Here is a 16,093-nt window from a genome sequence, read left to right as displayed (position 1 = left end):
TTAGGGGCCACGATCCCCATTGGCTCTCGCGGGTCCCGCAGAACCGGTGATGTAGCGGCAGCGAGGCCGGGTTTTTTTTCCTGCAACAGCTGAGGCGGATCTGCAGCTTGATTACGGCTCACAACGGACTCCAACATAATTGATGACCTAATTGAAAAGCAGGAGGAGGAGGAGGAGGAGGAGGAGGAGGTGCGGAGGGGGGAGGAGGAGGAGGAGGAGGAGGAGGAGGAGGTGCGGAGGGGGGGGGGCTCACTCACTCACTCACTCACGGACAGGAGGAGAGAGAGACGCGCTCCAATGAGAAAAGTTTACTTGTTCTTCCTCCGCACAGTCCCACAGCTGAGGGCATTGATGTGAGCGCAGAGGCTTTCGGTTTTTTACGCGCACTTCTTTCCCCCCCATCTCTCACCCTCACACACGGAGCACAAATCCACCCTCTCACCTTTAGTTTAGCGCGTATCTGTATTTCTTTTCTTCCCTTTCCCTCCCTTTTATGAATGATTCTCTCTCGCAGTACTACTCCTGCTACCAGACTACCCTCGGGCACCTCGCCGTCCGCGTCCGCACGACCTCACCTCGGCACATCTTCCCTGCTCAAGTTCAAGCGCCACCCGGACTCTCGCGGCAGCCTCGGACGCACTTGGGGGAAATACCACTCGGCGAGGAAAAACCTGATACTCTGTGCAGCGGCGGCGGCGGCGGCGGCAGCAGCTGAAGCGACCGTCAACATGAGTCTCAAAACCGACGCAGAGCCCAACAACAACGTCTCCATCGAAGAGGAGGTGAGTTTGGCCGGAGTTTAATTTAGTCGCCTGCGCCCGGTCGCCTCCGCGTTCACTGACAGTCCGAGGGAAAAAAAGAAGAAAGGAAAAAAAAAAAAACTGTGTTCAAGGCCGCAAACTTCGGCTTTTCTACGTTTCGTTTGCAAGTTGCGTGTTGACTCCATTGTCTTATTTCTGGCTTTTTCGCCCCACGCCGTGGCCCTGGAGCAGTTTTTTTTTTTTTTCTTTTCCTTTTTTCTTTTTAAAGGAAACTGCGAGGAAGGCGCAGAGTAAAAGGGGAAACGCGGGTTGGTCCTGCATCCCCTGTGGGGACTCGGGAGCTCGCACATCACACCAGGCAATAAATCCTCGGCGTTTCATTTTCAACGCGTGTTTCTCTGTTCCCGAACTCCGCGGTGACGCCTCGTCTCTCGGCTGAAAACTAGTATCCCCCAGGTGCATGTCATTTAGATACAACGGCCACAAATGTGACTCAATCTATTTTAAAAAATATATATATATATTATTTCATTGAAGATGAAGCCAACGTTTGGTTTGTTTGTGTATGACCTGTACTGCTAACAGGGGTCATGGGGATATGTTTATTTAAAAAAAAAAAAAAGGCCAACATATCTCATCCAAAAAAATTTTTATTTTTTTTCCCTTAAAACACGTCTTAAATAAGAGAACTGGAAAGGGGTGGAGTGGGGGAAGTCATAAAATTTTTTATTGTCATAGCTTCTGATTTTTTTTTCTTCAATTGAAATTTAGGTCCCTGTTTTCCTACGCGTCCACAGTTCGCTGCCGTGACATCGCCTGCGTTTGTTTGCGTCCGGGGAACCAACCAACCAAACAAAAATAAAAATAAAAAAGACGCGTCACGCAACCTGCTGCGGGTTCAACTCGGTATCCCCACTTCTGATCTGAAAGGGCTCCGGGTCGTCATGAAACCCGAGCCTGACATCATAAATTGGCACGACTGGTGATTCTCGTTGGCGATCTTTTGGATCTAAATGTATGGGAGGAAATCAGAAGAGTAGTAAAACCATTTGAAAAAATCAACTTAATGAACTCCAAAATGACCCATGTCGACTTTTTACAGCTGCCACACTTCATTTCTGTGTGGCCAGCTATATTTCCTCTTTAATGACTCCTTATGGAGAGACACCGAGGGGAGTGCTGGGCCTTTTGTTGGTCCTCCTTTGTTCCCATTATCCTGTAACAAAGCCTCATACAGCCACTTGACTTTTTCTTTTTTTTTAAGTCCAATTTGGTTATGTATTTTTTTCCCCCCCTCCTTGTAATTAATATCAAAAATCAAGCAAAATAGGCCAGAAAATGTTTTTAGGAAACCAAAAAAAAAAAAAAAATCCTCCCAAGTCCATTTCGAGGCCTGTTAAATCATCAAGATGCTGTGTCTTGATGATTCACCTAAATATGTAACTGATGCATCTCGGATTGTATTAAAAACCACAGAGCGCATGAGCGTCACCACAGCTTCGGGTTCACATGGAGCCGCTCAATCAATGAGAAGCAGGCGGACAGATTAAAACGTCTACATTGAGTTGGTTTCCAGCTGCGCTTGCCTTCAATTGCTGTATGTGCTGACTTGTAAAGGGCTGAGAAGGGCTGCTGTGCTGCACCTGAAAAATGCTGGAGGGCTGGCAGGGTTGGGGCCGCGGGTCAGAGGAAGGAAATGGTGTCATGCTGTGCACTGTTGTCCAGTGCTGTTCCTCTGGCAGCCCCATTGTACTGTGGGCCTCCCCACCGGCTGGGAACTAATGGGCCTCGCACCGCACTGTTTATTTCCCCGGCCACACCGGACTGTACACAGCATCGGTTTTCAATGTCTGGTGAGGGCGAGTCCAGGGGTCCTTGAACGGGATCCAGGGAGCCCCAGCAGACTGAGGACCATCCAATGTTCATCATTTAGCTCGTGAAATGCTGGAGGATGTGTCAAATTTACTGTTTGTAATCACAGGCTTCACTCATGGACGACTGCTCAATTCTGCTAATGACAAATATTAAATCATAAGGCGGATTCTTTTCAAATCACTTTTTTATCAAGCTGTCATCTGTTGTGGGCTTTGACAAAGGCTTATAGCAGTCGTTCCCGACATGGGGGTCGCGACCTGTCCAAGGGGTCATGATAGCTTAAAGGCTGGCAAACCAGGAAAAAAAAAAGAAATTTCCAACTATGCAGAATTAAGTTTATTTTTTCAGGCTTTCGTCAAATCTCTACTCATTACTGAATAATTTTACCCCTTTCTGGCCTCCAAAAAGTATTCAAGTAGTATAATAATCACTCTTTGGTTGAACTACGCACAACCTGTAAACATGTGCAAATGGAGGGGACAGGAAGACAAGGCTTCGTGTTTTAAGGAGTCACAAGCCGAAAAGGTTGGCTTCAGGGATCAAAACTCCAGCGACAGTTGTAACAGTGACGCGTCCCAGCTTTAGGCCTTCATCACAGTCAAGAAAAGGTTTGGGAAAACCTTCTTAATGGCGCAGCTCGAGTCATATCTCCTACTCGAGCCATTTTATCTAAAAGTTTCAGAATAAACAGATGTTTGCCGTTTATTACCTTTTCTCATTTTCCAGGAAAAAGAAATACGCATATATATATTTTTGTGCAGCTTGTGCAGTTCATATCCTATATGGGGCTTTTTCTAGAGAATAGAAGACGAGACATCATCTAAACACACTGAATATTAGATGGTCACTTCCAAATGACCAAATGCAGTTTTGCTCTTTGTTTTCGTTTGCAGGTACGAACACTGTTTGTCAGTGGCTTACCAGTAGATATCAAACCACGGGAACTTTACCTTCTCTTCAGACCTTTTAAGGTAAGTTACAACATGACATATTTCTAAGGAGAGTCTAAGGAAAGAGGGTGTTGTGTGATGTACAGACTAAAGCCACGTGAGGCTAATTTTTTTTTTTTTTTTTTTTTTTTTTTTGGGTATATAAATGAAATAGACCTCTCACCCTTCTTAAAAACAAAGCAAAGGTATCTGCTGAGTGCCAGGTGCTGGAAAAGAGTTGTGGAAAGTGTTTTAAAAGGATTATCTGCACTCAGAGGATGACCTTTTTTTTTTTTTTTTTAAACATTTTCTTAAAGTATCGAGGAAGCATCTGCGATCCAGTGTGCAGCCACCCCTTTTTAAACCACTTTTCATGCCTGTAGCATTTGGTGCTTCAGCTGATACAGTGGGAAGTCTCAGTGCTCCTTTCTTGTACATTGCTGAAATCAAACGGTCCCCTTGTTAATGGAGGTCCAAATATTTGCATATATGGAAATTAGGCCACAGCATTGTTCATCCATTGCTTTTTTTTTTTTTTTTTTTTTTTTGACTGGATTCCAGTTCCATAAACACCCCTCCCACCCGTGTCCTAACTAACCAAATTGGAAGTGGTATCCCGCGCACATGGATGATCTTGTGGAATGTGTAAATGAGTAGCCCTCGCGATTGGCCAACCAACCCTCTCCGTGACCCAGCTCACCCACCGTGTAGGGAAATTTTTATTTCCCCCTCGTAACATTGAGACATTGTGAAACCATTTAAATGTTTTGTTTTCTTAAGTCACTGTAACACTGCTTTACTTTTTGCCCTCTGCTTCTACTGTGTGCAAACACGGCCCAGTTTGTTCAAACTGGGTTAAATCTGATTCATTCAAGGTTTACATTCAGGTTTGATCCAAACTAAAACCTTTTTTTTTCTTTTTCCTTTTTACAAAATCTTTTTAAGAGAAACCTTTTTAATATTGACTGTATTCTAGCTCTTGTGTTTTTCTACTCTAAAATACTGAAGCTAAATCTGGTTTGGATAGTTGCTACGGATTTATCACAGCCAGTGAAAGTTGTTAAATTTTCCATGGCTGTAAATCAGGATCAGACGAGATCCCATCTATCAATACTCTGGTCAGGCAAAATTCCCCTTCATTTCTCAGGAATTTGATCATTCTTTAACCAACGCTTGTGCTGTTTTTGACTTGGTTTAAACCAGTGGCTTTATTTGGAAGTCATGCTTAATCTATGCTTCAAGTAGTGCAAAAGAGAGAACCCTCACGTATCTGATAACATGTGCATTTACACTAAACATGGTCTTCATTTTTCTTATTTTTAGCTTTGAGGATAAAAATAATCTACATTCATATCGGTGAAAGCTTCATTTGTTCCGCTTTATTTAACTTCAAATATTTCACTAAATGCAAGTGCAACGCTGTCACAGAAGGATCCGTGATGTCCTGGTGTCGAACTGAAACCGAAGGTGCACACAAGCAGGTTTCTCTTCATATAGCGAGAAGGCGTTCATGCCTGACTTCCTGCATGTGACTCCAGGGTGGGTAATTGGCTATCTTTCTTCCCCACAGGGTTATGAAGGGTCACTGATTAAGTTAACTTCAAAACAGGTGAGATTTCTTCCATCAGTGTAAGGAACTGCTTTGATATTGCACTAAAGTACTAAACAAATGGCCAGGCAGTGTTCTTTTTTTTTTTTTTGTAACCTCTTCATTAGCTTAATACAGAAAAGGATGGATTGTTCCCATTCTTGTTGACTTGATTGTCACATGAATTGCAATCAAATATTAAAATATTTATTCTTCAGTGGTCTTCATTTTCTTATTTTTAACCATGAGGATAAAATAATTGGTCAGATCATTGAAAGTTACATTTGTTGGAAATGTTTTGCTTTATTTAACTCCAAAAAAAAATCAAAAATTTCCAAAATGCATGTTCTTTGGTGTTATAATGGCCGTCCAGCTGGATCCGTTGTGTCAGTTTGTTTCTTCCCTTTTGTCTTCCAGCCTGTCGGGTTTGTTACCTTTGACAGTCGGTCTGGAGCTGAAGCTGCAAAAAATGCACTAAATGTAAGCATTGCCTTGTTTTTATTGCTATATGTCCTCTCTGAGCCAGTCGCTGTTTGATTTCCCCCCATTTTAAAATCCTCTTTAAATGTTGCTTTGTATTTATTAGATCTGTTCTAACCTTTTGCTTAAACCAGAGTTTAAAAAATTATTTTCTCCCATTTATTAAAAAAAAAAAAAAAAAAAAAATTCTCAAAGCCAACCCATTTTGTCTTTTTATAATTCAATGGCAGGGCCATTTTTGGAAAGAGGCCAGAATCCCGTAGCCTTACGGTAGTTTACTTTGACCTTGATACACATCCTTGTTAGTCTGGTATAGCTTTCACTGCTTTACTGTAATACTCGTTCTATAGCCACATGCGTAGTGTTATTGGACACATCATCAGTAGTGTAACCTCTTATTTTTGTCACCCAGTAGCCCACGTTGGCAGTATCTAACACTTCTCTCTCATAGCCTAGCCTTCCTTACGAGCATCACCTCTTAGACACACCAGCAGTCTCTCACACACACACACACAGACACACACATACACCAAATTACTACTCACCTGCATGTGGGCACAACGCTTAGGGCACAAGAACACAAGCAGGGTTATTACCACCCAAAAGAAATTACTCAAAGTCTCACCATCGGCCCTTTTCCTCGTCTCCCTCTCCTCCTGGCTCGTGTGGCGGGGGTGAACTCCTCCTCCAGTCGCCTGTGCTCTCGATTTCGTCATGAGGAAAACGAGATGCAAGCATGTTGAAATATTTCAGTGTATCCTTCAGTCTGCCCCCCTTTTTTTTCCCCCTTCTTTTTTTAGTTCAGTGAAAGCAGGCAGGTGGAAAGGGTGTGTTTTAACATCCCAAAGGAGAACAGAACAGTGGTTAGCTAAAGGGAAGCTTGAAGGATACATCCTGAGTATTGAAACATGGCTCTAGGAAAGGAGGCCATGAGAGACCACTGAGTTACAGCCCCCTCAAACTCAGCCCACCTCCCTTACTATACTATGTCCCCCTCCTCCCTTCCTCCGTCTCTCCCCCAGGGTATCCGTTTTGACCCCGAAAGTCCCCAGACCCTGCGCTTAGAGTTTGCTAAAGCCAACACGAAGATGGCAAAGAGTAAGCTGATGGCCACACCGAACCCCACAAATATCCACCCTGCTCTAGGAGCACACTTCATTGCACGGGACCCATGTAAGTTGTACGGCTGCACCACTCTAGGCTCTTTCATCCACTCTCACCTTGGCAATGCCAGTACTCGATTGCCCTTGTTACCCGTTTTTCTAAAATCTATCGTAGGATGTTATGGTATCAAAGACAAATGGGCAGGGGGTAAAAACAGTATCTAACAAATTAAGGACTAACTCACCTCCACATGCATGTGTCATCTCGACTCTTAAGGCAGCCGCTTTGCTTCTGTCCAGCTAGGAAATTCCACTCTCACAGGGTTTAGTCAGCGGTCGTGTCTCTGCTCTCTTTGCCTAAACACCTGCTTGATTCATTAGATCTGGACAGGTGGTTGACGACAACAGTGTTAAGCTTCATTCAGACCAGATTTCGCCTGATGAAATTCACTCGCGTGGTGCTGCTAAAAACCGGGAGGGACAGGAACCGGGCGTGGGGGTAGGGTTGTAGACATAAACTGTAGGCTGTAGTAGGCTAAAAATAGCTGTTCACCAAATTGTAGATTACATAGGATTTTATCAGATATTTTACTGTCATTGACCTCCATCAATGTCAATGCCCTCACTGCAGCGAAACTGCATCCTCCGCTGCTTGTATCTCACCATGTGCTTAAAAAAACAAGTATTGAATGTATATTTTCAGATTGAGGTCTGTTCCCGCCTGCTGCCAAACCGATTGGACGTTGGAGAACCTCGCAGTTTCGCGTGTTTTAAGTTCAGTCAGGTTGAACTCTGTGCAACGGGGAAAGAGGCGGGTCAGTTTTCAACCAGAAGCGAACGTGTCCGTTCCACTTAGAAATTAATAGGAGGGGAAATCTGGTCTGACTGCGCCATTAGGCTTGTAAAAGGAATATTATACTTATATTCTATTTAGTGACAGTACAGGCTATTACTACAATAAGATTCATCGCTAGTCAGCAGTAAACCTAAAAGCCACATTATGACACAAAGCAGTTACAAAACTTCTTTTTGTACCATGTTTTGATTCTACATTTCCTTTTTTTAAATTTTTTTAGCATCTATACTTATTGCTTACATGATGCAAGCCTGTATGTTCAAGGGTAGGTCAGTCAGCATTTTTTCCTCCCGCCCTGTACTTCCCCAGATGATCTGACAGGGGCAGCACTGATCCCAGCATCGCCAGATGCCTGGACTCCTTACCCCCTTTACACCACGGAGCTGACCCCAGGTCTCCCTCACGCAGCTTTCACTTACCCGGCGGCCGCTGCCGCTGCTGCAGCCCTCCACGCCCAGGTGAGGGACCAACCGGTGTGTGTTTCTCTTATCTTCTAATTTTATTTTATTTTTTAAAGTATCCTGTAGTACATATTCTCTTCTTACAACACACTTCACCTTTTTCCTTTTTTGTAATTTTTGCTCAATTTGTCCAACACAGCTACAAAGATGTTGGGGGCGGGGTGGGGGGTGTAAGCCTAAAATGTAACCAAATTTAGATAATTAAGCGTGCACCACTGCAATTCAAAATTTGATACTATGGTGTACTGTTAAATGCAGAGGTTCGTATTCTCGAAAACAATCCCAGTGGTCCTCTGAAGTATTACAACAACAGCAGAAAACACTTGTGTTGCTGAAGCCAATCAAGAGATCAAATCTGTAAATTGCTGTTGGCTGCACAACTTGTGTCCAGCCTTAATCTCATGAAACAGGGAGTTGAGTTTAAGTTAAAACCATGAGTTATATTGTAATGAGTATTTGTCCTTTTGAAGGGGGAAATGTCCTGACTTCTGATCTGCCGTCCGTGGAAGTGATGTGTACAATCCTTGATGTAGCGTGACCTTACACTACCATGCACTTACCTTAAATCCCCCTCTGTGGTTGTCATCTGGCTGTTTTCGGCTCATGGCTTCCTTTTTGCGGGTGGGTCTCAGACATCGGAGGTGTAACTTTCTCCTTTTTAAATGAAACTCTGTGCATCACTGTCCCGTCAGTGTGCTGGGGGATAAAAGGTGTTCTTACTGATTTAAAAATGCCCATGTTTTGGTCCACATTATGAACTCAAGAGGTAGAAATCATTTCAGAAAAATACAAATCTGAGCCAGAAGATGAAGTTTGATCCAAAGACTTGTTGCTAGGTTTGAATTTAGACTGTAGCTGCAATTTAAGTGGTAATGATCACTTGCTTTAACATTTTAAGTGTGTTTTTTTTTTTTCAAGTGAAAACATTTCATTTTTGGATTTGGTTTGCAGATGTTCATTTTAAACACACAGGTTCCATCGTGTTTGCTGAAAATTGATCATTAACAAAATGGGGGAGAAACGGATGTACAAAAGTGTTTATATTTTAAGCTAATAGGAGTCTAAATGCTACAGCGATTGTGCAGCCAACTACAAGGCACTGGGCAGGGCTTTAGGTAACAATAGCGATGGAAAATATTTCTCATGTTGGGTCATTTAAAGTTCATTGTTAGCTAACTTCCTCCTGCCATGTAAGAGCACAGGGGAGCGCTACCCTGCAAAGTAGGCAGCTATGACATAGTCCATTTTGTCGGGCACCAGAAGCAGAGGAATGTAAGGTATTTGCCTGGGGAAACTGTCAGTCCTGATGGCCTTCTCTGGAGGTGCCAACTTACTGTCCTCGCTCCTGTTGGAACATAAGCTGAAAGTGTAGCCACACAAAGGGGGGAAAATCCTTTTTAATTGCAATCTGATGAAAGGTCCCTAAAATGCCCTGAGTTCTCTTCCCACTTACTCTAGGCCTTGTTAGTTTGACTGTGTGACACAGCAGTGTTACATTACATCACGAGTCTCCAAATGTCTCTAAACAACTGTTAACCTCCTGAGTATATTAAGATGTATGGCTGTGCAGTTGTGTCCTCTCCGCCCTGTTTTTATTAAGTGTGTAGAAAAGAGAGGCCTCACTTTGGCCACAGGGTTTAGTCACAGGTACTGAAAGGTACAGGCATACCAGCTCTTACCTAGTGGAAATTTTTAGCACAAGGAGTTTAAACTCTCCGCATTTCCATGCCCGTTAATTACTGGAGGACTATTGTCCTCAATGAGCTGCTACGTGACCCACATTCCCATGGCTTCAGTGACCAGGGCTTAAAGGGACAGTCATCCTAAACCTGCTTGTCAAAGTAATGTTGGATGGATGAAATCTACAGACCTGGGGATTAAAGCACGGAAAGCCTGGTTGTGGTCTGGTGTACATGACTATGTTTGTGTTTCTTTAGATGCGCTGGTACCCTACTCCCTCTGAGACTTCCCAGCCTGGATGGAAATCCCGGCAGTTTTGTTAGATATTTAGTGAGTAACCTTTGGTCCAACAGTGTTTTTTAGATTTGCCAACCCCCACCCACCATCCTCTAACTGCTAACCTGATGCCATGCAAATTCAAACTTGCATAATGACACCAACACAATGTTTAACTGAAAACTGAAAAATGTGTCAACATAAATGAAAATTAACAGAATGATGACAATAATTGATGTGGTGTTTAACAATAAGGCTGGCGATATTCTTTATCTTTCTCATTGTAAACGTTTCCCATGGAAAAGATCAAAACCAACGGAATATCAGCAGATTTATCCTTTCTAGGATGGTGATATTCTACAATTTCTAATACAGCTCAATATAGCTTTTTCTGATAAAGCTGATTCCTCTGTGCTACAGACCTCCATTGTTGTCCAAAACTATTAAAAAAATACATCGGTGAGCATTGCACTGGGTGACATGTCCATCACTGCCAACATAGTCACTGCAGTTTATTTTTAGTCAGTCTTGCACTTACACTGCTTACTGCTGTCAATGCTCAACCAATGCATCAAATATGTATTAATGTGCCGCTGAAAATAGTGCCCAACAATTCAAAAACAACGGTGCCCAGCTGTTTTTTCTTTTAGGAAGCTACTGAACAGACTGCCACAGATGGAGTGGGGAAGTCAGAAAGCATTGAGGCTAAAGCATCATTGATTTTAGTGATTTCATAGAATTTGTTGACAAAAAAGAAAAATATAGAATAAGACCAGGCTTATACTTTTTAAATTCTTTGTTTTTGTTTTAAAATGATTGCTTTTTTTTTTTTTACCTTTTTGGACTAACTGTTTTTTGTTTTTTTTTGTTTTTTTTTCCCCCCTATCTTCGTCAGGCTTCTGGAAACCACACCTTTGTCCAGCTGAAGTGAGGTTTGCCAAGCTCTTCATTAATTTAATCAGGTTTATTTAATGGACAAATGTGCATTATTATAAACAGTATTTATATCTCCTCCCGATTGTCTCTGGGGGGAGTCTGAGTTGAAACCATCTTGCCGTCGACAATCTGAGCTTATCCTTGGCAACTATTGCGGTACCATCTTAGCACTTCAAAAAAAAACCTCATGCAAAGCCTAGTCAAACTCAATGGATCGTAATTGCTGAGGGAAATTGACGCATCGAAGTTACCGTTATTAAGCTAGTCCTTCCATGGGTTACCGCTGCTCCTGGGAGGTTTAGAAGCGTTAAGAGTCATTGCATGTTAAAGTCTTCTTGGCATGAATTTAGAACGCAGAGTTCTGTGTATCCTTTATTTTCTTAGTGTTTGTGTTTGCCTCTTTACCTTGGCCTAGACAGCGAAATGTTTTGTTTTCCTGTAGAACCTTGGTCTTACCTCCTGTGAAAGTTAGGCTGTTGTTTAAATGGCTTATCTCGCATGGACCTTGTGAATGCATCCCTACGTTCTATGACAATCCCAGTCCTTTATGATGATATTAATGTCTGTCATTATTTGAGCAAAGGAAAGTACAAATATTTTTGTACTTTTTGCGTAATGTATATTTATGCATTTTTGTGCAACTAAATAATGAACCTGTATAAGTTGGATGTTTAGTCGTCTCTTGTGTTTTTGGTGTTAATTTTTGAACCTATAATCCTGTTGAAGTAGTTTTAAAGAAGAAAAGTGCAATTTGTTTAAAGGGGAAGTGGGTATCTGTCAAAAAATTGAAGTATTCTGAACGTGGCAGGTGCCATTCTGCTAAAATGAGATTGGTGTAAAACGATCTTTCAGAATGTGAAACTGGACTACAAATGTGTAAAGGGTTGCTTTTTTTGGGGGCGGGGGGCATTTTCAAATGGGAAGCAGGATTAGAGTATTGGAGGAATTTAGTTTGTGGTTTAGAACATGTTTGTCTTTGTATCTGCTGTGCATAAGATGTAAAAAAAAAAAAAAAAAAAAAAAAAAATATTCCCATCTTATGAATAAAAGAAGTGAATGCATTTCTCTGTTAGGCATCTGTCATTTTTGAACGCAGCGACTCAGCGGCCAATCAAAATGAACAAATGCTCCGACACTTGATTGCTAACTCTAAGAATTGAACTTGGTGGACATCAGATGTTGACATCAATATTTCATGCCAGCTTTTCATCCGTAAGCACCGTTGCATTAGCGTCTTTTTGCATCATGCATGCAGCTTACTTGCACACTCTGCCCCCATAAGCTGGTTAGATGCTCTGCTCGACCAACCGTGGCGGCTCCTTGAGGGACTCTTAAGTGACTGTTCTCAATACGACCAGCTGCCTCATTGTAGTGGTAATTGTGCTGGTGGTTGACTGTAAACATGTGTCCATCTTGTGCCAATTAAGGTAGGGTCCATGTAGCATTGGTGCTGCGTCAAATGTTGCCTTTGACAACATTTGATACAATACCCATTGACAGCTTCATCCGCGTGGAACCTTTTATACTTTCTTGAAACTACATAGTGTCAACTAAGCATTAGCGTTGAAGCTCAAACTTTAATATCCTGGTACTTTCGGTTGAAATGAGTTTGTTTTCTCTTTTGTTTTGTCTTTTTTTTGTATTTCAAATTTTTTTTGACCATCGAAACAGAATAAAGATTTGAGAATAAAAGAGACTGGTGCAGAAACAATGTAGCGGCATGACAAATTAATTGTCACCAAATTTGCTAATCAAGTTAACTATCGAGCAAAACTGTCAAACATTTGCTGTTTCTCAAATGTGAGGATTGGCAGATTTTCTGGTTAATATCATAATATCAGTGTATTGGGGTTTTAATTTTTGTTCAGACAAAACAAAATATTTAAAGATGTTACCATTAACTCGGAGAAACGGAACATTTTCTCTTTTTGGACATTTTCTAAACTTAAACAATCAGTAAATTGATCCAGACGATAATGAAAATGACAAAGGTCATCTTTTTCGTATTAGTCTTACATGGGACTTAGTCAGCGTCCAGTGATGCAGTAGAAGTCTAACTTAGAGAACTGATCATTTATATGTAGAGGGTTAAAACCCAAACAAATGACAGACGGTTCAGTAGAAGAGGAAAAATTCTCAAGTATCGCCGTCTGCCCTTCATGGACAAACGGGTGATTTAACATCACTTTCACACAGAATATTTGGATTGACATGAAATCAATAGTGTGAAGATGGGGATGCTACGAATTGGAGGACAGAGCGTTTCCTTTTCTCTGCTGTTTTTCATGTGCAGACACAAGGCAGCAGCAGACATAAACCCTGAGACTGTTTGACATTATTTGGGAACTGTTGTTCAGTTTTTTTTTTGTGTATTTATCCTCAAGTCTTTACAACTGTCATCTTCCCAGGCTGCTGTGGCGCAGTGGGGTCAAGGATCCACATTTTCCTTTAGGGAACTAAAACAGTTTCTACTACATTTTGAAAACATCCTCATCAAATAAACAACAATTTAAGGGTTAAAGCAAAATCATACAACAGTGGCTGTTTTATGTAAAGAATATATTGGCACTCCTGTCTTTCCCTGGCATTTCTGTAAGAAATTATCTAATGAATGAAGTCCTCCGTCCTTAGAAACCATAGAGCTCAAGACCACCACCTTCTAAGAAGGGGGTCACAAGTTTTTTTTTTTTTTTTTTTTTTTAAATTATGCCAGCTTTGTAAAAGTGTTTGAATATGGTTGAAAGACCAAACTGCCTCTTTTGGTCAGCAAAACAGCAGGAATTCGATCCTAGAGGCCTAGACTTTTTTTTTTTAATGCAGGTCTTTGTCGTCCTCTACTGGCCCAACATCCACATGCCCCCGGCAGGCATGAAGCAGCTGGGGAAAGCAAGACGACCCCTCATGGAAATCTACAGATAAAAATGTCTTTTTGTTTGCTCTCTTGAAAACATATGGGCGGTATTAATCAGGCTTATAAGAATTACACCGGAGAAAGCTCCAAATTGCCAACTTTGGAATAAAAGTGTGTGTGTGTGTGTGTGTGTGTGTGTGTGTGTGTGTGTGTGTGTGTGTGTGTGCGCGCGCGCAATAAGACACTTTTATCAATTGTCTTCCTCCTACTTACAGCCAAGTGCAAAAGTAACTTTTAAGAGCAACACTCAAGGGATCATATGTATGCTCAGAGAGGGAATAACCAGCGATATAGACTGACCCTACATCTGCCATACTGTACATTCTCTAATAAAAATCCTTGCGGTGTCTTCAGTGGTATGGTGTCCAGCAAGAACATACATTGTCATTTTTAAAAAAGTTATTTTGTTTGTGAAATATTTTAATCTCTGGGAAAAATAAAAATGGGAAATTAACCACAATCCAATATATTTATTTGTGTGTGTGTGTGTATATGTATGTGTGTGTATATATACATCTATATATTTTACATACAGTATAAATAGGGATGAAATAGGAAATTGGCAAAACAAAATTCTACTTCAAGACATTCTGCTGTTGGTAGATGAGGTACGTCAGAGAAATCATATATTAAGGAGAATTTAGTACCACACTGACAAGTGTAGACAATAAAGATGTTTAGACAGTGATTCCAATTAAAATCAATGTCAGATTTATTAGTTTTTTTTCTATAAATAAAAAGTGGTATAACATCCAAACCTTCAAATGCAAATAACAGACTAATACTACTCCGCTCTTAATTACACTGCTTCAGGTAATTTATTATTATTTTTATTACTTTTGTCAAAACAAATCAGCGGCGTTCTTGGCTCTGTTTCCTTTCTGCAGTCATCAAGGAACTTTTTTTAATCCGCTTAAGAGACCTCTGGAGCTTTTTTTTTTTAAAATTAATTTTGTTTTTCACATTGAGAGCATTTTAAAGTCAAAAGAAGTTTGATAAATAGTTCGTATTCTTATGTTTGTGAGGAAGAGTAAATATGAGGGATTTTAACGTAATGTAACTGATTTGTGATCTTATTTTTATGTATTTAAATAAAAATGTTTTAAAAGAATAAACAATCTCTATAACTGTATTCATTGTTAATTTGAAATGTTTTATTTGTGTTCTCATGTTCTGTTGTCGTTTGTTGTCACTGAACTAATTATTAATTTATTATTATTAATGTAACTGAGCACATTTACTCAAGGACTGTACTTAAGTATTCATTTGAGGTACTTTACTTGGGTGTTGTACTTTTGTACTTTTTACTCCACTATTGTTAATTGCCAGCTTTAGTCAACCGTTTCGTTAAGAATTAAAATTTTTGCATACAAAACATGAAGAGTTTATAAAATATGATGCTTTGTTGTAAATTAAACTTCCCAACAGTATATACAAGTAGAGACAATTAGTCACTTGTCAGAAAATGAATCGGCAACTACTTTGATAAGTGTTTTTTTCGTGTAAAAATGCCAAACATTTCGTGGTTCCAGCTTCTCAAATTTGAGCTTTTGCTGCTTTTCCTTTTAATTATTTGAGGAGCTGTACTTTATTTTTAATAATTTTGAAGTTTGGACTTTTGATTGGACAAAACAAACATTGTGACGGTGTCACTGTGAGGTAACCGTGATGCATTTCTAACTGTTTTGAGAATCTTTACAAACCAAACAATCAATTGATTAATCGAGAGACTAATCAGCAGGTCAATCCATACTAAAAATAATCACTGCATGCAGTCTTATGCTGTGTAGTTAAAAACCAGCTCCACCTCAACCAACTACAACAGTAAAATGCTGCTCTCACATGAATGCATCATTAGTAATAATCTAATGATACAGTAAAGTATAGGAGTCACATGGGACATTTTTCAGCATGGAGTAGTTTCACTTTGAATACTGTAAGTACATTTTCCTGGTTATACTAACATATTAATGCTTAAGTAACTTTTTCAATGCAGGACTTTAACTTGCAACAGAATGTTTTTACAGTGTGGTATTAGTACTTTTACTTAAGTGAAGGATCTGAATACTTCCTCCATCACTGGTAACTGCAAACCACCCACTGCCCGATAATCCCGCTCAACACCCACTGCTTCAATTATTATTATCATTATTATTATATTTAGTCCAATTATTGCTATTAATGTTATCAGCCCTTATATTAGTCTTATTAGTATAATACATCTATATGTGGAACCT

The 16,093-nt window shown here is 40.5% G+C and overlaps 1 protein-coding gene across 3 annotated transcripts; it reads left to right on the top strand.

Moving 5' to 3' along the window:
• The first annotated feature begins 224 nt into the window (after positions 1-224).
• Positions 225-11,945, top strand: LOC120788325 (RNA-binding protein, mRNA-processing factor 2a). 3 transcript variants are annotated; one of them, XM_040124066.1, is made up of 9 exons: positions 225-353; positions 515-782; positions 3,530-3,607; positions 5,136-5,174; positions 5,571-5,633; positions 6,656-6,806; positions 7,902-8,050; positions 9,991-10,063; positions 10,905-11,945. In XM_040124066.1, the coding sequence occupies exons 1-8, from the start codon at positions 298-300 to the stop codon at positions 10,054-10,056; spliced, it is 870 nt and encodes a 289-aa protein (XP_039980000.1). In that variant the 5' UTR covers positions 225-297; the 3' UTR covers positions 10,057-10,063; positions 10,905-11,945. The 3 variants fall into 3 exon arrangements, with proteins under 3 accessions (XP_039980000.1, XP_039979991.1, XP_039980009.1); XM_040124057.1 differs by having other exon boundaries at positions 7,902-8,065; XM_040124075.1 differs by having other exon boundaries at positions 260-782; positions 7,902-8,065.
• Positions 11,946-16,093: the final 4,148 nt, after the last annotated feature.

The sequence above is a fragment of the Xiphias gladius genome, chromosome 1, assembly GCF_016859285.1.
Source record: "Xiphias gladius isolate SHS-SW01 ecotype Sanya breed wild chromosome 1, ASM1685928v1, whole genome shotgun sequence".
Taxonomy (NCBI): Eukaryota; Metazoa; Chordata; class Actinopteri; order Istiophoriformes; family Xiphiidae; genus Xiphias; species Xiphias gladius.
The sequence above is the reverse complement of the archived record's forward strand: the minus strand, read 5'-3'. Positions and strand labels throughout refer to the sequence as shown.

Bases quoted from the DNA above. Each gene is read 5' to 3' on its own strand.
- LOC120788325 (XM_040124057.1), top strand. From the start codon at position 298: ATGAGAAAAGTTTACTTGTTCTTCCTCCGCACAGTCCCACAGCTGAGG. The intron at 5,175-5,570 runs GTGAGATTTCTT...TTTGTCTTCCAG, and splicing joins TTAAGTTAACTTCAAAACAG to CCTGTCGGGTTTGTTACCTT. The intron at 5,634-6,655 runs GTAAGCATTGCC...TCTCTCCCCCAG, and splicing joins CTGCAAAAAATGCACTAAAT to GGTATCCGTTTTGACCCCGA.